The sequence below is a fragment of the Larus michahellis genome, chromosome 7 (genome assembly GCF_964199755.1).
Source record: "Larus michahellis chromosome 7, bLarMic1.1, whole genome shotgun sequence".
Classification (NCBI taxonomy): Eukaryota; Metazoa; Chordata; class Aves; order Charadriiformes; family Laridae; genus Larus; species Larus michahellis.
Genome location: NC_133902.1, coordinates 581,526 through 608,395, shown reverse-complemented (window position 1 = coordinate 608,395; position 26,870 = coordinate 581,526). Strand labels below are relative to the sequence as shown.

The 26,870-nt window shown below is 47.2% G+C and overlaps 1 protein-coding gene across 4 annotated transcripts in view; it reads left to right on the top strand.

The window, feature by feature from the left end:
* Positions 1 to 26,870, top strand: part of CLIP2 (CAP-Gly domain containing linker protein 2) — an 81,901-nt gene that overhangs the window by 23,643 nt on the left and 31,388 nt on the right. For all 4 annotated transcript variants that reach the window (XR_012588280.1, XM_074594322.1, XM_074594321.1 and 1 more), the window contains exons 3-4: positions 14,287 to 14,825; positions 25,179 to 25,303. Coding sequence is in view for 3 of the 4 variants with exons in the window: in XM_074594322.1 (XP_074450423.1) it covers positions 14,287 to 14,825; positions 25,179 to 25,303 (664 nt within the window). In the remaining variant the exon portion in view is untranslated. The remainder of the gene's footprint in view (positions 1 to 14,286; positions 14,826 to 25,178; positions 25,304 to 26,870) is intronic.

Genomic DNA, 26,870 nt, shown 5'->3' with positions numbered 1-26,870 from the left:
CGGGTTATACCCCAGGTCCCTTTGCTCAATTGAAGGAGGCTTCCTGTGAAAATCATGTGGTGTAATCTTTTTATCGGGGTTGAATTGGGTTTTGAGTCTTCTGGCGGGGGTGGAGTTAACTTTGTCTCCTGATTTGTTTTCTAGAAATGCAGCTGCCTTCTGAGGGCAGCTTCTAATTTCAGAGACTCAGCAATTCTATACAGAAAAGATTCTTCACGTACATCTAGGCCCCATCATTAGTGAGCTATGCCTGCGTGAATTCTGCCCGAGGAGTGTAAATCTCACCACCACCATAGCTGCTCTGTAAGATCGGTGCCTTGCTCTTACCTTCCTCGGTGGGAAATCTTCATTCTTTTCTATTTATCTGCAACAGGATTAACAGCAGCATCTTGGTAAATGAACTTGGAAATCAGTTTTTTGTCCTTAAATTTTCCCAGGATTTTGTTGGGGTAAATTGGCTGGATGCGTAGCAATAAGAAGTAATTTCTGTTGCCTCTGGGATTATTTTGCAGTAAACCAGAGGGAGGTAAGGTGTCCTTGATGAGGGATTCATGCCTCAGTAATAAGAGAGAACTTGGGTAGCTTATTCTCAAGTAATCGTTGATGGTTTGGCAGTGTCTTAACAGGCTTTTTTTATTAAGCTGCAAGAAATATTGCTGAAGCTGCCTGGTTTTGTATCAATCTACTAATTCTCATTCCCAAATAAATATGAAAGACACTAAACTACTGTTTTGTCTGAAACAAAAGAAACGGGATTGTAGTGGCCGGAGCAGCTGATTGACTGCCGCAGACATAGGGAGCTAATTCTTGTCTATTCAAAGGCTTTGTGGCTCTTGATAAATATTAACTTGTGGTGTTGTGCACTGGCGGATTGAGAGAAAGACCCCACGTCGTGAGGCCAGAGGCTGCTATTATTTCTAGCAAACATTTGTTTTTTGCCATTTTGCTTCAGGCCTCATGCAGCGCTCGGTATTGTCAGCTCTCATCCGAGCACTGTCCTCAGTTACATCCACACTGCAAGCGTGAGGATATTCCTCAAGTCACGTCAGTGATCATTGCTGGAAATGCATCGTCGGTGTCTGTGAGGAGGCTTGATTAGGTCTTGCTTTATCTTAACGGGTCTGCGTGCGCAGCATCGTCAGTTCCCAGGGGAACTGGGCAGTGCCAAGGAGCGTGTTTGAGGATCAAACGCCTCCTGATTACTATGGTATCAGCAGATTATCTAGAAATTAGTAGTAACAGTTTAGGGTATCCACGTACACACAGTCATCTGTTCAAGAAGTTATCGGATATCTGAAAGAAAACAAGAGTGTGTTTTCAAGGGCTGCCCAGGAAAAAACTGCAAATGAGAGTTGCTGGTTTGCTGATTTAGGGTTGATGTACAGCTGAAATGAAGAAGTGATGCTGGGAGAGGAACCGCAGTGGCTGATGGTCATCGCAGCTGAGGCGTGGGAACTGCGGCAACCGCCGGAGAAGCTTTGCTGAGTGATCGTTAGAGGCTGAGTGTGTTATTTCGTCATTACTGCGGGGTGACTGAAGGGCCCTGTCCGTAGGTCACGGTGCTCTCGTGAGACCCTGTGCCTTTGCTTCTCGTCCCTGCTGCCTATCCAGAAGCCAAACGCTTTCCGGCGTGGTTGTGGACCAATCATTTGACTATTTACATAGGGCTTGTATTCAGCTCGCGTGTCCCTTTCATGAGTCGCTCTGTCTGCCACCCTGCAGTCTGAAATACATTTTGTACTGGGTTTTCGAGGGAGTTTTTGGGGGTGGTGGTTCCCCCACCCCTTCTGTTTCCCCTCTTGAAGAGGGAAAGGACCTTTGGCAACATTCCTCTCCCAAGGAGAGGTGGTTTGGCGCATTGCGAGCAATATAAGAGGGCATTGAATCAGTCTTGATTTAATCAGCTTTACAGGTGGCATCTGGAGACAACCAGGAGTCTGATTTTAATTGTCTTAATCATTAGATGCTCTTAGAAGGATTTGATATAGTTAATCCTTAATATTCAGCTCACTCATTGTAAAAGGAGATGCAAGCACACGCTGAAGGCATATGGAGGTCAGACGCCCTCCTGCTCTCTCTGTCTGTAGCTCCTCGCAGAACAGCGGGGAAAGAAAATCTGCTTCCCACAGATGTCAGCTTATGGTGGTTTGAATGTAATGAACCAACTCCTATTCAGCCGGGCTGGTGCAAGTCCGCAGTAACATTGGTACGCTTGCAGTTACACCCATTGGAGTAAAGGTGCGGCTTCAGGGCAGAGTCAGCTCCTGCATGTTCTGCTTCAGACAATTGAACTAAGCCTGCAAGAGCAGATTAATCATTAGAGGCCTGAGCCAATGTTCATCGAAATCAAAGGAAAGATTCCCTTTGGCATGGATGGATTTGGGATGAGAATCCATAGGATTACAGCGGCATCAGACTGTTGCTACATAGTATTGGCTGTTGGTTGGATTTAACTGTCACACACTGACCCTGCACATGAGCATCCTCCTTCCAAGCAGCTGAATGGGTGAACTGGTCTGCACAAAACCCTTAAAATACTTGGAAAAACCGATATTTTTCTCTATTTATTTTGGGTTCAGTAGGATATTTACTTACTTTTTTTATAAAGATGCTAGAAACTAATATCCCCTTAGAAGAAAGGAATTGTTTTTTATGCGATAGTGAGGTCTGTAAGGAAAAGTCATGTACGACAATACTCATTATAAAATCATAAGAGTTGTCAAAGCTGGGCTGTGTGGCTTAAGCAGCTCCATTCAGAACACAGTTGATGGTCTCTCTACTACAAAATGTGGCTGTTCCTGCAGTGCTGTTTTCCAGCAGAGTAAACGTGTGTGCCGTGCCTGGGTCGGGGATGGCCTGGAGGATGCGGCAGAGCGCTTTACTCCCACAGTCTTGTTTACAGAATTCTTTGTAAGAAAGGAAATATTTGTGCGTGGGGATTTTATGGGGTTGTAGAGGAAGGCAGAGACAGACTTTGCTGCGAGAACCTCTTAAAAACCAAGCCTATACCAAGAATTCAGGAGTTGCTTTGTGCAATCCAGTGCAGTGCCAGTGCTGTCATTCGCAGGGCGCAGTTAGGCAGGCGTTAGCTGCTGCTCCAGGAGTATTCCCAAGCTGCTTTATGAATTCCTACCAAGCACGAGCTGTAAATCATTCCCACTTTCTGTAATTATGTGCCTGCTATGCACATATGAAACCTCTGTTCTAGACACTCCGAATGCTTCACCACCACCTATGAAGCCTGGGGCTCTGAGGTAGGTGAGTATTTTCCATGCTTTAATACACAAGACAACTTGGAGAACTTAACTGGGTCTTGCCCTGTGTCATCCTGTGAGTCAGAGGTGAAAGTGGAAGAGTTATCCTGGCCAGCAGGTTTTTCTGGCCTCTTGCCCTCCCGGTCCTGGCACCAGGAGCAGCAGCTTCCCCCTCTGACGCCGCTTCCCGTAGTCCTTTTCATTGACTGAGGTGCTGCATCTGTAAGCGTTAGTGCATCTGTAATTTGGCTGAGGGTACACGGACATTGAGCCCTGCACTCGGGGTGTGCTTGTCTTATTTCACCCTTAAATCCCTACAGTAGTTTAGGATTCACATCACCGAAGATGATGGGAGCCTTATGTATGGCCGTATAATTTATTTCACAGAATTGCTTATTGCAGAATATTATATTTGGAGGTATTTGCTCAAAAAAACCTGTCAGAAAGTAGAAAGGCTTGATGTGGACCTTGTACAAAAAAATTTCACATTGGGAATGCATGATGTCAAGAAAATCCTGACCCAAAAAAAAGTGCTTGGAGGCTTCATCCTCACTCAGTGACTGCTGCCCTGGACAGGTGTGTTCAGAGGATAAAAGCTTAAAACTGATCATCTGATGAAGTTCTGAGGAAGGGATAAAAGAGAGAGGGGTAGTTCACATTAGACATCCGCTGCACATAGGTGATTTGGATTTTCTGCAAATAGTGCCTGTTCGTGTACAGCTCATTGCCTTTTCAATTGGGTACTTAGCTGTTTAAGCCAGATATTTGGAATAAAGTAGATGACTCAGTGTTAATCTGCTCTCAAATATCCTTTTTATAAGATTAGGCAAAACAAACAGCCCAACAAACTCTGCATTCTGCATAGCGTGGATCTGTGTACAATCAGGCTATTGTGTGACCTTCGCAGGAGATGTATAGTCTGCGCGATCTGGGCATGGATGTATGGCTGCAAAAATAAATGGCCGATGAAGTAATGAGTCAAAGCTGTGTTTCAGCAGAGTGCAGCCCTAGGGTTGTGCAGAAGTTGGTTTGGCAGTTAAGGGATGTTGGTCTTTACCTCTCCTACGGTTCCCCTGGGATCCTGGGGATGCTGCAGATGGCCCCTAACGCGTCCCTCTTTCAGGCAAGGCGGATGGATGATTCAGAGGGATGGTGTAATTGTATTGCTGTAGTGTTTCTACTGAGAAGGGGAAAACCTCCATAGAAGACAGAAAGCACGATCCTTTCTGCTGCCACCATCCCAGTGCTTCAATTAACAGTGGTTTAACTCTGCTGTCCGCCAGGATAGCTGGTTACACTGAAACCAGGCCTCTCTTAGCACGCTGATAGGGCGCTAATCAAGCATCCTCCTTTGTCATTACATCTCGGGTGTTAAATTTTTGGTATTCTTTCTGCCAAGACTAGCTGCAGACAGGGCATGAGAAAGCACCTTTCACAGCTGCAGGCTGTGAGCTCTTGCAAAGAGCGATCACTGTGAAGATTAGCCCAACTCCTGCCAGAGGGAAGCAGAGCAAGGTAACATTGGAAACTCAGAGAAAAGCTTGTGCTTGTACTTAGGAAATGTTTCTGAGGTTCAGCAGGTAGAAATGAGAAGTTGTTATCACTCGAGAGAAAGGGTAGGGAAGACCTTACTGATGTGGTCTATTGCGATGTGTCTAGCCCTTCCCATGGGGCAGACCTCCCCGGTGTCACCAGAGCTCTCATAGCCTGAGCTTGCACCTTCCAGCTGTGCAAATGCACCCCTGGTTTGGATTAAAGGACGCTTGAAGCTTGAGCTGGGGGCACGTGGGCCTCTCAAGTGCTGCTGGTCCTGAGCTGCAGTGCAGCAGGAGCACAGGGACGGGCAGCATGGCTCATCAGCTGTCACGCCAGGCAAAATGCTGTGCTACAGTAGAGCTCATCTGACTTGGATGGGGTAACAGATCATCTGAGCGCTGCAAGGATCTAAGAGAGGGCTATAATGCTTGTTTTATAGCTGGAGTAAGTACTATGCCCAAAGGCAGTCTCTGACAAAGTCAGAGATGAGCTAGTCTCCGTCCTGGTCATTTAACCGGCCTTCCCCTGGCTTGGTAGCTGTACAGCCACTCTGCTTGTGCACGGCTGCTCAGGTTATGTCCCGTGAGTAAATATCTGGAGTTACGCGCACACAGCAACTTCTCCTGCATCGCATTCCTGGTACAGACTGTTGTTCTTGGAGCTGCTGATCTCTTGGTCGGGCTCCAGTCTGATCATAAAGTAGTAATTACTCTCTTGATGGACCAAGGCTATTTTTTGGTACCTTCTTTTCTACGTTTTATTTGGTAGTGAGCTAATTCCATCATTTCTGAGTGAATATGTCAATGGCCTTTCTATGTGCACCTGCTTGAGCAACATCCTGCTTGGCTGCTTGTCTCTTTCAGTGATTCTCGTTAGTGCCGTAGCTGGTTAGGAACGGCACCAGTGTCCGTCCGAGTGGGTTTTATGTGGGAATGATGCCCGAGCAAAAATCCTACACTTAAAAAGGCTGGGAAATTTCAAAACCCTGCTGCTTGATAGCTTTTCTGGTGGAGAGAAAGCACTATGCTTTGCTTGGCTGCTCTTTACAATGTTTGGTACTCAAGATGAATTTCTCCAGTTCAGAAGGTGTCCTGAGACTGCTCCTCTCTCTGTGCTAGTGCCAGTGCTCTGCCTGGGAAATCGTTTATAAATGTCTCATTAAAGACCTGTGTCTGCCTCCTTTTCTTTCTTTTTGTCATCGGATCAGCTCACTGAGAGCAGCTGTCTTCGCTTCCGTAATAGCGGCCCCAAAACCGCGCTTGTGCCTTACAGATTCCCACAGCCTAAGAAACCGCGGACAACTGTGCACGTACGTATGTGCCAGGTTTTGCAGCCATGGCAGGTTTAGATCCCACTGGTTCCCAAGCTTTTTCCGTGCTTCTTTGAAAAGAAAAGACTCTAAGAAGTTAGCTTTGTGCTGGATGTATAAAGAAGCTGAACATATGGTGTGATTACAGCTATGCAGCCGGGGAGGCGTGTGAGTGCGTGCTGGTGGCTGGAGGGGAGGCTGTGTTTCGCGGCGTATCGCTTGGGCTGCTGGAAAGAAGCTCACCCTGCGGGGCAGGAGCCGTCCCTGTGAGTGTATCTCCCCTGGTTGGCGTTCTCGGGGCTGTCTCATGGGTTACCACTGTACCGGGCTGCTTTCTAACGCTCCTTTCTGTCCTTAAGTCTTTCAGTAGTTGCAGTGGTCTGGGAAGGTAACCCAGTTTGGATATGGCGCTGGTGAGACAGGACTCACTGAATATTTACAGCTAAGGCTTTGTTTAAATGGAAAAATATATCCTCTAGTTAGAATAAGCTATGGTGAACAAAGTAAATAATGCTTTGAAGTGTAGCATTCTCTAACTGAAGTGATTTTATTATTTATTTACAAAAGAACGAAGCCTGTATTATTCTGTAATGCACGAGGGGTTACTTTAATGTAGTACTGTTTTTTTCAAATGTGTCTGTGACTTATTTCTAGAGACTGGGGGTGGCACAAGCTGGAGAGAAAGGCATGGGTGCTTCTTTTTGTCAAACCTGAAACACCCTTCAAACTGTGGGATTTTTGTTTTCGTTATTTTCTGGGAAAACAGGATGCTGCTCCAGAGCTGTGAGAGATGGGCCCTGTTTTCAGACTGGAAAATGTTGAATAGGGTATTGAAACATGAATGCTGCAAGAATATACTTATGGTTTTAAAAATAATAATTATGTAAAAATTAAGACTGTAATCTTGAGATGAATAGATCCATCCATATGCTGCAAGTTAATTATCCCTCAGTGAAAGAAATCTTGTGCTTTTTCTACTAGTCGCTCGCCTCCCCAGTGCCCTGTGCTGCCAAAACCTATCTGCTTTGCATATTTTGTTGAATACCATTGTTTATTTGAAAAACTTAAAATCCTCACACATAACAAATATATATCTTTGCTGTTTGTTTCCTTGAAGAATTATACTGGATCTAGCGTAGCTGGTAAGCCCCAGGGTCCTCTGTCCCTCCCGTCTCCAGCGGGCACCAAGAATGCGCGTCTCGCCCATGGCAGAGCAGATTTTGTACCAGTCTCAGCCTCCTGAATGAGACCTTTATAAGAAAGCCTTTGTTCAGTACGTCTGTTTGAGGTTCAGTGCCCTTCCCAGCTGCCCTTGTGAAGACAAATATCTGCCTCAATGGGCATCTCCTGGCTTTCTGTGCAAAGCAACTTTGCAGTGGTTTTCATTTGCTTTTGCTTCATAGTTCTTGTTCGCTTTCTTATTGTCCTCTTTTCCTTCCTCCTCATGGCAGGTTTCTTTCTAGGTATGTCTCCTCTCTTCAAAGCAGCCAGAGCCAGTGATGCTGAACATCTTAATATCACACTGTCGGGTTTATTCCAGGGAACAGCAGGGGCAATAGATTTCCAGGGTGCCAGATGCAGAGCTTTTCTCTGTGCCAGTCATTGCGTTTAAGTCCCTTGGGGTAGGTGATTACAGCACCAACTCTTCAGCTTTGAACTTGCAGAGCTTTCAGTTGTTTCCAAGTCAGCCATAAATCTCTCGGGCTGCTTCCTCCCAGAATGTGCTGCCAGGCATTCGGCTATCGCCTGCAAAGCATTACTTTCTCTCACAGCCACCTCTTCTCTCTCTCTTTCTGCCTTATCCTGCAGCTTGAAAGGGCCGTGATAAATCTTTCAGAAAACAGCTGCTTTGTTGCTGTGCTCCGTAATTTGAATTTGGGTACGGGGGAGTGGGCTGGCTTTCACTTGATTGCCAGCAATGTCATGTTTATGTAATCCAAGCTGCTTTGAGACGCTCCTGTCCCTGTGTGGGAACCTAGAAATAGATGTAGTGAGGCCTCACCGTCACCGAGCCCTTCTCTCATTTGAGAGCCCATGAGCCTGTGCGGCTGCTGCTGCCAAATCATTGAATGGTTAGAGTTGGAAGGGACCTTAAAGGCCACCCAGTGCCACCCCCTGCCCTGGGCAGGGACACCTCCCACCAGCCCAGGTTGCTCCAAGCCCCGTCCAACCTGGCCTTGAACCCCTCCAGGGATGGGGCAGCCACAGCTTCTCTGGGCACCCTGGGCCAGGGGCTCACCGCCCTCACAGCAAAGAATTCCTTCCTCAGATCCCATCTCAATCTCCCCTCTTTCAGTCTAAAACTATTAGCCTTTGTCCTATCAAATGAAGCCCTGTCTCCCTGCCCACGCAGGTGGCAGCTCCTGGAGGTGCAGCGGGTTGTTCCTCCCTGTCTGTTGCCCGGTAGACCATCTGCTGTAGTTGACAGGGACTGAGGCGTTGACAATGGATACTCTGGACTGTCCTTCGTTCCCCTTTCTGCAGGGGAAGCTCTGATCAGCTCTGCTGTCCATCATGTAGTGGATTTCTGTAGTGTTATGCTTGGAGGTGAAGTGGTGTTGTGGACCCAGAGAAGCTTACGATAATTGCAATGTAAGAGCAATGGGTTAAAACCACAGAGCCAGGAGGTGGTACTTGGCTGTAGAGGCGACACACTGCTATTCTACATCTCTGACTCTTACTGGAGGGTGGTGGTCTGTTGAGTGGGAAAGTATCATCCACCACAAGTGTGTGGTGCCCTGAGTACAGCCTGAACAGGGGCCGTATCTGATGTCCCAGCTGAGACCATGTCCCTGCGTCATCACCTGAGCACTGAACCGCGCAGAGAGCCAGGCTGCTCTCATGCATCTTAGGCTCGTACCCAGTCCTTGTGGCAGTAAAAACATGCGTTATTCCTCTTAGCTGCTGCCCCTGTGACCAGCAGTGGGGTTTTCCAGCTGACAAAATCTCTTGCCTTCAAATGGGCATTACGATCCCCTGGTCACGGGACTGTCCTGAAGCCCTGCCCAGACTGGGAGGCAGCAGAGCTAGTACTGGAGTTTTCTGACTAGTTTGTTTGGTTGCAGGGCTGCACATCGAGAGATGCTCACGAGCTGCAAGGCATGCTGCCCTGTCACAGGTTAGTGACATCTACAGCATGGGCCAGTGAGATGAGGATGTAGTGTCTTCAGGTCCTGTGACAGTGATGCTTCTGCCAGGCTGGTACGGCTTCTCTTGCTGGCTAGTGGATGAGAAGCTTATTGATTGCCACGGAGTGGGACCGTACAGGCAATTCTGTGCTGTGTGTAAGGCTGTCTGGTGATGTGGTGGGATTTGAGGGTAAAAGAAACCTCTGAAAATTAAAATGGAGAAGGAAAAAGACCTCTCCTGGGGGCACTGTAAAGCTCTTTTGTAAATTTCATGTGTTTTCTCACTTCTGCCTCCCTTCCTGGCATGAAACACTACTCTGGTATATCTCCTTTTTCCCCCTTTTTTTCCTCTTTCTTTTAAATCTAATGTGCCTCCATTTTATCAATTAACTGCCTGTCTCCTGATTCCCATGGCAACGCCACAGGCTGTTGCATTTCTGATTTCTTTGGCAGTTGGGGTGCCTGGCATGTGGCTCGGGAGCAGTAATGTTACAAAAGGGTTCTGCAGGGAGTAGGAAACACACAGGCAACACTCACTGTGCACCGCTTCTCAGGCTGAACTATTTTTCTCTTCCTCTCCCTCCTCCCATTCAGAACAAGTTTCCTTCCCCCTTTGTTTCAATGGCTTGGTGATAAGAAATGAGCAACTGAAGTGCTGTGGGAGGTCGAAAGATGTGGAGGGAGTGAGCGGATGCATGGTTTCACCGGACGTGGATGGCACTTAAACATAGCATGAGGCTGAGCATCTCATCGGGGGTCCTGCAGAGGTTGTTCCTGCTGATGCTGCAGAGCAAGTGCTCTGTTCCTCCTGCTTCAACTTTCAGAGCTTGTTTGAAGGGAGGTTTCTTGCTCCATAGCCTTACAAAGCTGTCTCTCCGCCCCTTCCTACAGCAGACGTTTCCAAGAGCTGGAAACGGAAGAGTCCGTCTCCTGTTTGCAGAAGTCCTTGCGCTTCCAGGGATTTCAGACACATGGCTTTCATTGACATGGTAACGAGAGCCATGTGAACAGGCTGAAACTTCGAGTAAAACCTTTAACCTCTCCGGCTCTTGGCTCATAAGAATTTGGTCGGCTCCTGAAGTATCGGTGCCCTGTCAGTGTGGGGTACCCTGTCACCCTGGGCCCCTAAAACTGATGGGACGAGCTTGCAAAAAGGCCCCTAAGCACCAAGTCTGCCGTGGTTGTTATTAATGCGTCATGCATGGGCTTTACAAAAGCTAAAGGGAAAACAGAGATTTAGGCTCGGATAAGATGTTCATTTAGTGGATGCTGTGTATGACTTTGATTTATAAATTGTTGTTCAGCCCTGAAAGCTGTGACCTACAGGAAGACCATTTAAACCAAAAAGAATGAGCCAGCTAATGAACACAATAGGGTTGTAAAGTTGGAAAGCCCAAGTGGAAGAGATCCTGCTTACTGCTTGTTGTGTCTTGGAGCCTGGTGCCAGCGCGAGGGAGGGAGGGAGGGGCTGCTGTCGCAGTCCTGTCTAGCAGACAGGGTTTGCGTGGGACAGAGCGGCAGAAGGAGATCCTCCTGGACCCAGGAGGAAAGGACTTTCCCCATCGCTGGCTTCCAGGTGAGCTGCTGAGTAATAGTGACATTTAAAAAGTTCGTGTGGCTTCTTGATCGGCATCATCAGGTAACGGCAGGGTTGGAGTAGGGATAGCCTACGTTTCGTTGGGTTTGTTTCTCTTGCGTAGCTGTGTTCTCAACTTCGTATCTCAGATCTGTACTTTCGCTTTGCTATTAGCGAGCTTCTTAGAACTTGTTGGTGTTTAACTGGCGAGTCTGACTAGAACAAGATTTTTCTTCTCCAGACACAGCAAATCCAAATGACACAGATATAGACCAGCTCTGTAGGTGCCTTTAAGCTGGAGAAAGCTCAGGAATTCTAGGCACTTGAGTGGCTTTCCCTAAGCTGTAAGAACTGCTTGGGGAGTGGGTAGCTCCAGATGTCAGGTCTTGGAGAGCAGTGCCACCATCTCGTGTCTGGTTTGAGCTATCCTAAGATACTCACGGGGTTGAAGACGAGCCGCTCATCACCACCTTTGGCCTTCTGGAGGGCTGGTGACTCCCGAATGGGGAGGATCACAGCTTAGTCCACTCAGGTCCATCAGACCTGAAGCCAAGAGTGGATTTAGCTTGATCATAGGGACTCTTGGCTTCTCTGAAAACCTACTGCACCAAAGCCTGTTAGCTGCACTGTAGGAGAGTTGGTGGCTAAGTTGTTATTGTATGTGTGGATAATGAAGGTCATGTAAAGTATGAGTTTCTACAGCATGGCCATAAAGAAGGTTCTGAATCTTCTGGCAGTTCCTCACATAAATCCTGTCTTTTGAACAATTTGTCTCATGCTGAAGAATAATAACGCTTCTGACTGCACTGCTCTGCTCAGGAGCCTCTAATTAGACTGTTTCCCTGAGATGGTATAATTACTGTAGTTTGGCAGCCCTGCCTGTCAGCCAGGCACCTAAAAGGAACCGAGTGTATAAAGTCCTACTAAAATTTTGACTCTATGGGGAACACAACGTTACACCAAGAGTCCAATGAACCGTTCTTCCCCCCCCTAGTCCAAATCAGTTTTTGAAGGTATTTGCTCTTGCAGTGAAATACGGAGAGTCTAGATGTAGTTTTAAATCCTGCTGCGTTGTTTGTTCAGCCCTGGGCAGCCTTCCTGCCTTTCTTTGCTTGAGCTTCACTGCCGAAGGGTTTGCTTACCCCAGCCGCGTTGCAGAGGTGTTTGTGAGAGCTAATGTAACCTGCATCTGGATCGTTAACTAACAGCCCTAATAAAGACTGCTAGTGTGCTGAAACTCAGGCTCCAGTAGGACTAGAAAAACACCTTTGATCTCTTGTGAATACAGATGCAGAGCCCCCCCCCAAATTTCTGTGCTTGTAGTTCCCTGTTCAGTAAAGTTGAATTCGGCTATTCTGCTTGGCACACTGCATATATCTGTCGCAAACATGTTAGCGGCACAAGATCTGTGTGTTACGGCACTCTGCTGAGCATGAAACCAGGATATAAGTTGTGTTTCTAATTTATTTTTTTCCTCGTACCCATGAAAAGAGAGAGATAGACGTATCGTAGACTTTGTTGGTGATAAACCCCTATAGTCATCTCTTGCTATTAAATGGAAAGAGTCTTTTTAAAATGTAACTTGTTGGTTCCTAATCGAACTGCTTTACTGTCTTGTGCTATTAAGCATTGAAATTAAAATGGTTGCCTTATTTTCTGCTTATGGTTGTCTTTATGGTTCATGGGGACGGACCCCTGTTTCCTCCCCCTGACCCCCCTCCTTTTTTTTTTTTTTATTTAAAGTCTTGTGTAAAGCTCAAAAGCTCTAAGCGTCCTTTGGTTTTCAGTTTTTAAGGTGAAACTGGTTCTTGGTTGTAATGCCATACCCCTAGTGGAGCTCCTTTGGAGACACTGTCTTTTACAAGACTGAGAGTAGGACAAGCTTGAAAGCCCATTACTTCTGAAAGAGCCCTAGAAATGGTGCAGGCTGAGCAATAGTGATGGCTGAGGCTGAACCAGTTTCACAGTTCATTTCAGATAAGCATTCAAGTTTGGCTTGTCTCTGCAGCTGCTTAGACTTTTTCTTTGACAGCCTGGTCTGGTAGCAAAGAAAAATTTCTTCCTGTATGTGCTTCAGGCTTTTCTGGTTGGTGGCACCCAGAAATTGCAGCTTGAAGTTTGGCTGAAGAGTCCAGATGGCTTTCATGGAGTGCAGGAGATGTAGGACCAGGTCTCATGCGTACACACCCTACCTCAAGCACGCTCGGGACCTTGGTGCTACCAAGAGCTGAGGATGACTGAAGGTCTAGTTTATATGACTCGCTGGATCTTATTTTGCAAGATTATTTCCCCAATTTCTTGTGTGGTTTCTTTTAGGGCTTTATTTAACCTCCCGCTTTAGCCTTCAGAGAGTTTTAATGAAGTCCATATGTCCTTTCGCTCCCCTGGGGCCTGGGCTGAAAGCCCGAAGTTTGCGATAGGAGTTTGACGCTGGGGTCAGCAAGAGTGGGGTCACTGCTGACTCGTTAGCTTGAGTTGTCTTTGTTCCCCTTCAGATGCCAGTGATATATTTAAGGGCCTCCCTGTGTGTTACAGAGAGTTTGGCCGATCGAGGGTGTGCTGGAGAGTGTGAGCGGGATAGGGAATTTCTAGCATCACCTGCAGTCTTCCTTCTCCCAGCACAAGGAAGCATCACTGGAGCTCTGGCTTCGGCTCGATGGGCTGATGCCGGAATAAGAGTGTTCTTTGTTGCAGGTTTTGTTGAGTTCAGTGCACGCCGTGTCAGCCCCGGGAAGGCTGTGCGTGGAAGGGGTTGTAGATGCTTCCTGTTTATAGATATGCTGTTTGTATTGAACATACCCAGGTGTCTGCTTGCTGCTGGGTTCTGCTCCAGCAAAGGGCATACCGGCAGCTGGGAAAAGTGAGTAATTTGCAACGGCAGCTGCGTGGTCCCGCAGGAGCTATTAGTGCCCTTGGTGGGACTCTCAATGCTTGGACGAACTGTTTGCCTGAATCCAGACACGTGGAGTTCTCATAGCGCTAGGTGCTAAAACATCAGTACCTCATTTATTTCTTTTTTATATATATATTTTTTGGGTTTTGGATGAAAGGATGACTTTGGTATCTTTCTTCAAAGCAGCAGTTCATTGGTCTCCTTTTAATCCTGAAGCACTTACCGGCACTCCTGTCTCTTTGAGCTTATTCACATCAGTGCTGCCAGGCAAAATACCCTTTGGTGCTGGGACGGGACGGGGGGTAAGCGGGCATTGTAAAGGGGGATGAAGACGTAGGATTTGTTTTTTGTGTTGTGTGCAAGACCTGCAGAAACTGGGCAGCATACAGGGATTTCTGTGCAGATTGCTTTCCTGCCGAGGAAGATGTGTAAGTAACGGGGTCGCTCAGGTTTTAACCTTCACCTAGTGTAAACCTGCAACCCAGGTCACGGTCCCAGATGTTTCCTTTGTGTAAATGCCCTTTCCTGGTGTTTTGGCTGCCTTTTAGGATTTCTCCTCATACCAAAACCTCTTTTCCCTTGATTCACAGGCTCACCTTTACACAAGCAGGGTACCACCTCCACCGCCAGCGCCGAGAAGTCGGGTTCAAAGGTTGCCGAGGTGGGCGATGATTTCCTGGGAGACTTTGTGGTGGGCGAACGTGTCTGGGTAAATGGAGTGAAGCCAGGTGTGATCCAGTATCTTGGGGAGACGCAATTTGCTCCGGGCCAGTGGGCAGGGGTCGTTCTGGATGACCCGGTGGGTAAGAATGACGGCTCTGTCGGTGGAGTACGTTACTTTGAATGCCAGCCGCTGCAGGGGATTTTTACGCGACCGTCCAAGCTGACCCGGCAGCCGGTGGCCGAGGGCTCGGGGAGCGACGCCCCCTCCGTGGACTCCCTGACGGCTCAGAACTTGTCACTGCACTCGGGGACGGCCACACCACCTCTCTCCACTCGCGTCATCCCCCTGCGGGAGAGCGTCCTGAACAGCGCCATGAAGACGGGGAACGAGTCTGGATCTAACCTCTCGGACAGTGGGTCTGTGAAAAAAGGGGAGAAGGACTTACGGCTTGGAGATCGTGTGCTGGTGAGTTGATCGTGGGGCCCCCCTAGAAAGGCAAAGGACAAGGATTTGTCCCCTCCCTAAGTGTTCCTGGTCAGGCTCAGGACAAAACAGGAGGAGGAGAGAGTTGGTGGTGAGGTGTGGGAGAGAGCGTGGCCTTGGAAGGGCATTGAACTGCTGCATTCACTGTTATTTGGGATGCTGTGTCTTCTGGAGACGTCTCTCTCTTGTTCACATTGACGTAAGAGAACATATTCCAGAGTGTTTCTTGTATTGGACAAGTCCTGAGCAGTAGAATGAGGTCAGAGAGAGCAACTCAAACACGGGAGGAAAATAGAAGAAAAATCGTCCATTATTATATTCTAATCCAGTGATACTCCCCATAATGGTGTGTATCAGGGCTTTGGAGGAACTCGAAGCAGTCTTGTTGCATGTGGTCATACATACTCTGCAAGTATTTACAAGAATCTCTCCTAGCCAGTCGCTCCCCTTCTGGTGCTCCAGTTCCTGTATGTTGGATATGACACTAACTCCTTTCCTGTACAGAAAGAAACTTGCAATGAGTTTTACAAAAGGGCAGGACTTCAGGGGTGATCAACTCTACGGATAGATGGGTTCTCCACATCCGATTTCTCCTGTTGTTTGCATTATCTAGAATAGAGCACCTGATGACTTTAAGCCAAAATGCCACACTTGGGCTAAAAATGGCTTACTGGAAGCTTGCCATCAAGCTTGTCACCATTTGTGTCCTAGCAAAGGAGCAGTGCTTTCCGTGGAGGTTTAGAAGGCAAAGAAACATATCGAAACATGGGACAACTGGGTTTAGTTTTGCAGTTCTGTAAGAGAGAGTTTAGCTTTGTTTAGTGTGTATGATACATACTGTGCTATCAAATATTGGAAGAGCCGAGCATTTGGGCACAGATCTGTCGTGGCTATCCCCAGTAATATCCCTGGAGCTAAAAGATAAAGGTGACTCCGACCGACCGCGATGAGAGCTTGCAGCGGGTTGGGCTTTGCGCATCCTGGGCAATCTGGCTCCCATTTAAAGTTAGCCGTGTAGCGTTTCCTTTTTGGGGCACCTGGTTCCAATACCAAGAGAGGTAGCAGGGACGTGCAGACAGACTTGCCATCTGGTCAATAACAGGCCTTTGGCAGATCTCGGCTCTGCAGCCGATGTGAATCAGGAGGGTGTGCGAGGGGGTAGTGGGTGTCAGAGGCACTCTCAAATCTCCTTTGTGCTCTCAGAGAGCGGGTCTTTCTGCTGGTGATAGCAGCAACCCTCGGGCAGGCTCCACTTCAAGCTCATGGGGTTGATTCCTTTGCTCTCTGCAGCCCCACGGACGCCCCGAGGTGGCTGGGGAGCACCGAGCGGCTGTGATGGGCCACACATGTCTTCTGAGCCAGAACTTCATGTGGCACAACCTGCTCTGAGGACTTCAGGATCTGTTGTGGCCAAATGTCAGGCATCTCTGGCATTGCAAATATGCTTTTGAAGCTAGCAATGCACTTGCACACTAAAACACTGTTGGGTTGTCCAATCATTTTCACTTTATTTAAATAAAATTTAAAACAATTTTGTTTATTTTCAGAGGAGAAAAAGTGAAGATGGGTTCTGCGTGAGCCCACTGGATATGACACTTAGTAAATCTAGTGTGAACACGAGGGCTTGTAGACCTAGCTGTAAGAAATGAGAAAGTTTTATATTCTCAAATTGCCCCCAAAATGTGCATTGCATTCTGTGTCACAGCAGGAGCTGACAGCTGCTCCAAAGGTTTGTTGCTTGTCTGGCTATAAAATCTATGCTGAACTTGGCTCTGTTCTTTCTGAAGCAGCCAGGCAGTGGAATGGCGTTCTCTGGACTTAGTTGTTTAACCCCTCTCCTCTCCTGGCTGTAAGATCACCGAGGCAGGGTCTGTCCGCTTAATACTCTGCCTACCTCAGTGGGGCCCACGCGGGTTGAGATTTCAGCATACCTATGCCATACAAACTGTTAGCATCACCTCCTCATAACAACTCCTCTCTTGAGGTGGTTTTGGGGTTGGTTTTGGTTAGGGTTTTTTGGGGTTTTTTTTGTTTGTTTTTTTTTTTGTTTATTTTTAATGAAGGTGCATCCTTAAAAGCCCGCCCTCCCTGCCTGCTGATTTATCCACACCGGATATTATGAGATAAAATTTGTGCTGTGATCTGTTAATGTAATAAATAGCTCCAAAAGAGCAAATCTGGAATGAGCTCAGCATCTCATTGGCTCTAGCAGGAATGCTCAGCTCACAGAAACATCAGGAATTGTTTGCATGCAGTAGTAGAGGTCCAGGAAAAGAGGAGATAATGACAACAAGAAGAAATAATTTGCTGTTATGGTTCAGTGATGTGTGCTTTTGGCTTGGCAGATGGCTTTTTTTTAGTAATGGAGATGTCAGCTAATCATGTTTGGTGTTTGAATACGTAAACAGTAATTCTGGGTTAGAGAATTTGAGGCAACTCAGGTTGAGTAAATCTTTGCTCGTGTCCTCTACGGATTGGTACTGTTTTAGTTGTCTTTATTACTCTCAGTCCATGCTTTTCTGAAAGATTATCTTTTTATTTGAGAATGGCTTTTAGGCAGATGGGATCCACCAAAGGCTCTTCAAGAGGGGGAGGACACATGTCTTCTGTGACTGCTCAGTGGACGGAGCAGGAGGTCGCAGGGGGCCCTTCCGGGTCTGGAAGGCGGACACCTGGCTGCTCTGCATTCTGGTCGTTTCCTCCCAGTGGTTTTCTTTAACTTCATTAAAGCCCATTATAGCTTGAAGACATTTTTGCTTTGCAATGGCTTTGTTCTGAGACCCTTTCTGACTCTGTAGCAGTTGCGAAAAGTGACTTTTAGCTTTCCATTAGAAGCTTTCCATTAGAAGAATTAGATAATATTTGCCTTTGGCACTTTTTAACTCGGACTTTTTCCCAGAGATGCAAAAATTGCATTAAAGAGATGAAAAACCCACCCTAATATTGTGGAACTCATCTCTTGAAGTCTGGCAAATGAATGTGGAACAATTAACCTTTTCTTTAGTAAGAATGGAGCTTCTCAAAGGGTGATAGTCGCTGGAGTGCTGCTCTTAATGTGAGGCTGGCCTGTTGCCCTTCTCCAGGGAAAGAAGGGATGGAAACAGAGAAGTGCAGTGATTGAGCATTCTCTGTTTGGGAGAAATCTCTGCTGTGTGTTTTTTGCCTAAGAAAATGAATTTTACGTGCTGGGGGGGGAAGGTTTTCTCAGCAGCTGAGCTCATTCCACCCTAGATGTGGTCGCTTTCTTAAGAATCAGAGAATAGTTTGGATTGGAAGGAACCTTTAAGTGTCATGTAGTCAACCCCTCTGCCATGAGCGGGAACATCTGTAGCTAGATCAGGTTGCTCCAGAAGAAGGATAGGAAGGAGGTGGCTGTTCTCTATGTGTCAGTCTAAATAAAAAATGATTAAAAAAAATAAATAAAAATTCCTCTTAATAGAGGTATTCTGCCCGTCAGCCATCCTTCTGTCTCCTAACTGGGATGCGCTCTTCAGTACTGAAATGTAGTAATAAGAAGACTACTTAAGGGCCAGATTATACCCCAGTGGCTGATTGACTCTATTGCTGTGGGGTGTTGCCCCTGATACCCTTTGGATGGATTCTGGGGTTGTGGTTTTGCTAGAACTTGCAGGTGGCTGAAACCAGAGTCGATGCTGGAAGAGCAGAAGCGGCACTGGCAGGGAGATTGCGACAGACGGGCAGGACTGCTGCGACGGGTGGAATGGACTCTGGGCTCCCCCCGAGCATGCAATTTTAATAATTTTCTCCTTTGTACACCGCAAAGTGTTTTTTGCCTGCGGTGTGTTGCAACCTCTGGCTCCTGGCAAATGACAGAAAATTCTCATGAATAAACTAATCATGTCCTTTTCTTTAGCATCCCCCCTGCACGCCCCCGCCCCAGCCCTGCGCTGCCAGCCTGAAGCTGCAGAAAGCTTTTAACCACCTGGGTGAGAAATCATTTCCTTTAGAAGCTCCCCGGCGAGGAGAATTGCAGCCTAAGCCCTTCTCCTTGGGCAGAGACAACCACTGGCGCTGCTGCCGCCAGCTCCCTTTGAGCTATTTCAGTGCCTGAGACCAAAGCCTTGCTCTGTTGCGATGGTGTCTGGAAGAAAGGATCCGTGCTCTTTCTTTTCCCAGTTAACCATCAGAGCTCTCCCGGCTTGCTGGGGTTTTAGAGGTGTAGCAGTGCTCCCGTATGGGCTGTACAGAGCAATCACAAGATGTATTTCCTGATCACAAACCAGGCAGCAAAGAAAGAAGGATCCTATTCTGTAGTTCTACCAAGGTAGTATTTTCAAGGACAGTATTCTGAGTATTTCGTGCCTGCTTTCAGCAGCCAGTGGCCCACAAGGAGACCAGGAATTGCTGTTTCTCTCCTGGGGAACGCAGCAGTACAGCAGAGGCCAAGACCTTGCCCGGGAGCGTAGGAATGATGGATGTCCATCCCTGTGGAGGTTTGTGATGGGCAGTGGGACTTGCGGCCTTCCAGCTGTTTGCAGGATTCGAGGGACAGGAAATCATCTAAGTCTCCTAGTCCAAGCGCTTTCCTCACCGCAGAAGATTGTTGCCCTTGTGTGGCGTGAAATACAGCGTGGCTGCTGTTCTCACAGGAACAAGTGTTCCCTGTCACGGCAGTGAAACTAAGGGGAAATAAATCGCCCAAAGCAACTGCCCTGCTGCCGCATTAACCCTTTGAGGCTTTTTGTGCGTGCACACACCCTCCTAACCATTCATTTGGGCTGATGTGTTGGCCAGTCCTTGTTTTCTGTGTGCAAGATCTGTCATTAAATAGGAGTTGTAAATGGCCTGTGGTGGAGCAAACTGTATTATTAACATGGGCGGACTTTGTATCGGAGACAGCCTCGGGAGAGGATGCTGTAATTCTAGGCTTTCCTCTTACACCACATCCCGAGGACATTATTTTCTCAGTGGTGCCTGAAAGATAAATGTGCACAAATGCCTTGCGTCAGCAGCGCTGTCAGCCTCGTCCCTGTGCGACGCCGAGTTGTGCTATGGGGATGGGAAGGCACAGAGACAAGTGGTTGAATTAAAAGAAGCTATAAAAATTCTTGTTGCTTCACATAGGGAGGACTGTCCTGTAATTCCTGGCTGTCTCTCCCGTCGCCCTAAAAGCCAGTTCTGGCATTCACAGATGGCACACTGAGATGAAACTGCTGATGGTCGGGTGCCACCTGAAATACGTTGTGTTTACAGACAAACCTGACCGCAGTCCAGATCTCCACCTTACCACCAGCTTGCTGTCAGCTGGGACACGGCCCCAGCACGCGATGGCAGGCCCTTCCCTTGGGTACGCGCGTTTACCCCCTTGTACTTACAGATCGTCATTTCACGTGAGCTGTAATGGCTGGACCCAGACGTCCATGCTGCTGCAAAAAGCACCCTCTGTAAATCAACTCTTGTACGATAATCTGCTCCATCAAGGCTTGGAAGAGCCAAATCCTGTCGGTGCTTGGAAGAGCACGTGGGCTAAATCACGTGCAGTGGGGAAACACAGCTTCTACCCCGCTCAGCTCCAGTAGAAATACGCTGCTTGTCTGGGCAGATGAGCTTGGGGGGAAAAAACCTCACCGTCTTTTCCCCCAAGGGAAAGGATGCGACTTCAGTTCACGTGCTGGCTACAGCCTGCAGCTCAAACTGGAGCAGGCAGCACTTGTCCAATAAAGGTAAGCTCCTATTTCTTGTTAGAAATAAAAAGAATTCGGAGCTTCTTGTAACAAGAATTACTTGTTACATTAACAGTGTAGAGTAAGCTTTTGTGCTGCACATTACTCTGAGGACCTTCAACTACTTCTAAAGAACGTGTCCGTGTCTGCGCTTTCCCCACCGGCTCCTCCTTTCTCTCCCGCGGGCGAGCAGCAGGAGTTTCCCGGCTCCGGCAGGACCCAGCATGAGACGGGGAGCCCTGCAGAGGAGGCATGGCAGTGTCCTGCGCCTGGGCAGTCACTGTTCCCACCTCCACCCTCTGGTCAGCAGCACAGTCTTGTGGAAATGCTTTGGAAAGCAGCTGAGAAAATAAATTTAGATGGGTAAATTAGACTGTTCAGCAGACGGCACAGCATCTCTCTGTGGCTTGTGCCTGGGGATAGACTAAAGCAGGGATCTGCAGCCACTGCTGACCCCTGAACGGTGTATGACATCGTGGGCAACAGTCCCTCTTGGCCTGAATGACGCTTAGAAGCTCGTTGTTCTTTTCTCCCGGAGCAGCGTGGAGCGTATTGCAAGCAGCGTGTTGCCCACATGCCCTGGGTTGAGGGCAGCTTTTAGGATGTTCTTGCTGAGAGCAAGAAACTGCTGTGGGCCAAGGAGGGAGGGCGTAAGGGAAAAAGAGCAAACGCAGGCTGGAGGGAGTCAGACTTGCGGCAACCGGATGGAGAATATGGCCTGGTGCTAGTTTGGTAAACTGTTTAAATGATATATTAGCAGCTCTGATAAAGACAGTGTCTGGAAGGATTAGCATCATTGTCTTTTCAGCCCTGGGATACTGGTCTGAATCCAATTTTGTCATTTTGATGAGGAAACCATAGTAAAACATGATGTCAGTGGTACTGCAGTTAGCAGGGAAGGCACATGGATGTCCTACGAGTGCATGTTGCTTCTCTGACTCACCGGCCAGGACACAGACCTTTAAAGTATTCCTGGCTTCACTTTGGTGTGAAGGTCAAGCCCAAGAATGTCTCTTGAGACTGTTGGAGATTGTTCGTTGAGGGAAGGCCAGGTCAGGAAGATGGTCTTTAGTCAAAGGCATGAAAAGGGCATCGGAGCCGAGGCAGAGAACTTGAGTCTGGAGCTGAACTTTCCAAGAGATCGGAAGCATGTGGCTCTGAGGCTGCCTGAATCCAGCTGGAGAGGCTGGACCACCATGAGTTTGTTTAAAGTTAATCGTAAGTGTTTGTACCTGAAGGAGATGAACTTGGAATGTTGAGGCTGGTCAAAATACCCTCCAAAACAAAAAGCTTATATCATTATGTCAATACTGTTTCCATTTTTTGGAGCTTCAAGAAAGAGCTATTTTTTGCTGCAGTTTGGTTTGTTTTTTTTTCCCCAAAAAACCAACTACAAATAAAAACAAGACACTTTACACTTGGTAAAATCCCATTCTCTTGGCTATGAATAATCTCAGTAATAGTTTTGGTAAAGTAACTATTAAAGGCTTCTCAGAAAAGCTTTGCGAGTTTTGTTTATTTTTGAATGAAACTTGCCAATTCTAGAAGCTGTGGTGTTTCTGAACTGCTGGGGTGTAGCTGAGCTCGTCAGCAGCCTCCTTAACTCTGTGCTGTCCTGTGCTTTAGCGAAGGGAGGGCTTCCCTGTCCAGTTTGTCTTTGCTTAACTCCAGACACTCGGCAAGTGGAAGGTGTGATGGTGGCTCTGGTCACTGCGCCAGGCTGAGAGATGCAGGTGGTCCTCCATAGAGAAACTCGTGGCTCAGGGTGGCACCGGTGGTAACAGCGGGCTGAGATGCTCATGGGATAGAAATCCTCTGGTCGCTAGTGTGACGATGGCAGCCATGTTAGTGCGGTAGGAACCATCCGTGCCCAGCTGCCCTTTGTGCCCAGGTTGTGGAGCATGGTATCAAAGCAAGGCATGGGCAGGAGAGGCGGCTGGGAGCTACCGTGAGTTATTCTATGCAATTGCTGCCCTCCCTGGCTTTCACAAGCTGCCTTTTGTCGTTCCGAGGTGATACCTCTGATTTATCGAAGGGTCTGATAGAAACAAACACTTCTATTTCGATGAGGCTGTTTCATGCACCGATGCGACCTGCCAGCTGGCTTTCTCCAAAACGCATTATTTATTTTAGTAGCATTAGCAGATTATCAGGGCTGAATAAATCTGCATGTCTGACTCGGACGAATTTTCTAGGCTCTCCATCCATAAGAGCTTCTCTGTGCCTGCCAAGGGATGGGAAGCTCAACAAGAGGGCCGAGCGCTGGTATGTGAGTGTGACAGCCCCATATTGGCTCTGATGGTACTGCCAGCCCTGTCGGGATGCGGGCAGCCCGGGCTGGCAGGGAGCAGATGTGTCCGTTCTGCCCTGGGGAGAAGAGAATGCTGTATGGCAAGGGTGTATCTTCTAGAAAAGATGGCAGAATAATTAATGCTTGAAAGAGAAAATAAAACACGTTGCTTTGGAAGCAGAGAATCATATTGCCTTTTGGGGAAGCGTTAGGCCTGATCTGCACTCGGCATCTTCACTGATGTACAGCTCTTGGGTAGGAGCGTGACCTGCTCTCTGACCGAGCAGTTCGGGTATCGGTGCAATTAGATATGCATATATTAAGTCAATAGGGCTAGTTATTTCTTCTCCTGTTTGGAAACAGCTTTCTGAAAATAAGTAATATCTATGGGGATGCAAGTGAGCAGTGTTCGTGTGGGCAGGGGACTGATCCTCTTCGTGTGATCCTCTGTAGAGGCCCCAGAACAGCACAGAGAGAGTCACGCTGATGGAGGGAGCGCGTCAGGTTTTTAAGGTGTTTACATGAGGCCCCGTGGGGTTGGAGGATCAGGTGGCTTGGTAAAGGAAATGTGGCTCGATATCTGTAATTAAAATGCAATAAAAATAAAATGGAGGGAGCTTACCAGCAATGATAAGGTCCTATAAATGATGTTAAGATGAATTACACCTATATTGAGTTCAACTTGCAGCTAAAGAAATATATTAGAATGGCATTAAATCACTGCATTAATATTAAGAGACTAAATCTGTACAAAATGAAATAAATCAAAAAGGGCACTACCATCTGACTGTGAGTGATAGGTAAAGAATTTTACTGCAACTGTTCAAATCTGTAACATGCCAAGTACCTCATATGGAAACTGAATTATCTTTTTACTCCTGGGTGCAGTGTAGGACCAGAAAGCTTTCCTGTGAGACTTTTCCTGCTGGCAAATATTTTCCTCCTTCCTATAGCAAAGAGAACGACATCAACAAAGGGTTTTCCATTAGCAGCACTTTGAGTCCCTAAGCGAGAGAAATCATGGAAGACTAACTCAAGCTGCATTTTGCAGCGCAGCCTCCCAGGGCTCGAGGCAGGACCCAGAGCTGTATTCTCTGCTCCATTTTAGTTATTTTTAGGCTGGGAAAACTTTCTCCTTTGGATAAGCAATTTTAAGAATTTTTAGGGACTCGGAATTCACAAATCTGTAACATCCCTACCCTGGAATACACAAAACTGGAGATTTCTGCATTCAATTATCACTGTTTCTGTAGGAGAATATTACTCTGTTGATACACGTTTATGTAATATCTAATATTAAGAAGATTAATAACCACAAGTCATTCAAGATAAAGCTGCAAAATTAATTTTAAACTTATTTTTTAAGCTTTCTTCCTTGAACCTAGGCTTTAGCAGAGATAGGCTAAGAAAGGTTTAAATCGTATGCTGATTTCATTGAAGGTGTGAACCCTTAGAACCACCCTCCTACTTTTCCATCTTTCCTTTCTCAGCACAAGTATCCCAGTAGGAGCTGTTAGCGCAGAGGCAGCTGCCGCTCGGTGAATTGTGCTCTCATGGCAGTGATCAAAACACAGCCTCAGACATTCCTGGCGTGTGCTCTCCTAGAGTCTGCTCAGCACGCTGAAAACTTTAAGTGGCACACGGAGCAAAAGGTGTGATTTATTCTTATTTCTCCGTGGAGGGGGAAGAAAAAAATATCTGTGCTAGTGGAAGCCTAGCAGTGAGACGAGGCCCTTTCCCGTGCAGCTCGTTAGCGCTGTGAATTGGTGTAGGATGTGCAGGTAAAAGTGAAGGGTTTGGTTTTTTCCTGTACACAATGCCTCTATTTTGAGAGATTTGTTAGGAGGGCTGTTCGCTACATCCTAGCAAGGCCTGCGTGGGGACAGGCTGAAGAGTGATGAGTGCCTTCCTGGCTCAGCTTGTCCCTTTGGTGTTCTGTCCCAGTGTTGCTCAGCCCCCATCTGAAAGCGCACAGGACAGGATCCACATTAGTGCAGATCTTGGCTCTTCACAGAAGGCAGGTCTAAGCTGCGCTTGGCGGGCTTAAACTGCTTCGTGGCCTCACAAGTAACTCTGCAATTAGTTGATGCCTTGAAATACGTTTTCATTATATTTGTTCTGACATCTTCCAGGCAGGCAGGTCCAAAAGCGTGAGTTTGTCAACTTGCTTGTAGTTATTGGAGAGACATCTTTAGTATTAGGAGAAATTGATATGAATATGATCTGTTCTGGTTTCATCAGATCTGAAACAGAAAATACTGATGTCTCTTTTTCTCCCCCCCCCATGGCCGTCCCAGCTTCAGTCCCCTTGTGGCAGTGCCGGTGCTGCTGTCTCTAATCCTCCCATCTTGTCTCCTACAGGTTGGTGGGACAAAGACAGGAGTTGTGCGCTACGTGGGAGAGACGGATTTTGCCAAAGGAGAGTGGTGTGGAGTGGAGCTGGATGAACCCCTGGGGAAGAACGACGGGGCTGTTGCTGGCACAAGGTACTGTGTGCTCTCAAACCAGGCCTGGGGCACGTAGGGCCCTACACACCTCCTAGGGTGGCCGGGGGCCAAATGGACCTGGGGGGAGGACTCAGGGCTGCGTGTGGCTGTGTTTGGTTGGATGTTGTGTCTTGGGAGGAAGAGTCCAGTTTGGAGTTGCTTAAGCTTTGGGCTACCTTTGCAGGAAGATCAATAGAAACCTCATCACTGGAGCATTTTAAAGCAGGATCAGATAACGTCTATGAAGAAGCAACCTGAGTGATTTCAGGAAACAGGAGAGAGTAGGGAGAGAAGATAACTTATGGTGGGACTTAGTTTTTGCTAAAATCGATTCTGTGATTGTATTACCTCTGCTTTCTACTATACATTCCCTTCATAAACTTGCTGTTTGTGCTCTAATTCACCCTGTCAGAACTATAGAAGATAAAGATTTGACTCTCTTTTTTCCCCTCAGTTTAATGTTGCTTGTTCGGTTCTTTCTGGGAACAGATTTCCAGAGATCTGAAAGAACAACTGGTGGTCATTGTCTGTCCTCGTACTAAGTCTGTAGTATGACAGCTATCTGCTGATTGATCGTACCACCTCTGACTCCATAGGCACCTCCACTGTTTTCTTTTTAAAAAAAAAGCCCTTATTAGTGTCCATAAAACTAGGCAGGGACATCTCGCAGGCTTGCTGGGAAACTGTTTCTGTTCATGTGGATGTTAGAGAAGGGAATGACCCCCAGCCTCAGATCGTGAGCTTGGGGATGTTCAAATCTGAATTACACAGCAGCACTTTGACCCTGCTTCAAATACAGGTGGAACTGATTCCGTGTCCTTCACAAGTTCCTTCAGTGGGAAATACTGTTGATTTCTTGGAGCTTCTTAAGGGAATCTTGCATTAGAGGTGAGACTTAGCTTTGAAACTGAAGAGCTGAGAGTTCCTCCCTTGTTAGATCTCAGGTTGTGTAATAAATATTTCTTGTGTTAGGTCAGTAGCCATGTGTTTTCATTTAAAATAAGAGAAACACTGCCTTGTTCAATGTCAGGACAAGAAAGTAGGAAATGATTGGCAGCAGGTGGATGAGTTCCAGCCTTCTCAAAAGAAAAGAACTGGGATGGTAGAGAATAATAATAACTCATGGAGAGAATCCAAGCCCTTGCTTTCCTTATCATACACTGTAAGTTATCTCTAAGCCTAATCTTCAGGGTGCTCAGAAATGAGTTACTGTCTCTGTGCGTGTGGAAGGCAGATGTGAGTGAAAGGGTGCACACTCTGCCTCTCGTCCTCACACCTCTGTTGCTGTGTTTTGAAAATCCAACTTTTTGGAAGTCATTTATCTTCTGAAACTGCTGCATCTTGGCTGAAGTTGTTATGGTATGTGCCCTGTCTGCAAGGCTTCTCTTTTGTTTCACGTTTTATCAAGAGCAGGAAAAATTGAGGCCCACCGTAGGGATTGGGGAGCAGGAGCGAATTAAGAGTTTTGGATTAAACAGGGGAAACTGAGGGAAGTCTGTAAGACATCCCTGCCTTTTGCATCCAGGCTGATTTTGCAAATCTTGTAGCAATAACGGATACTTGCCAC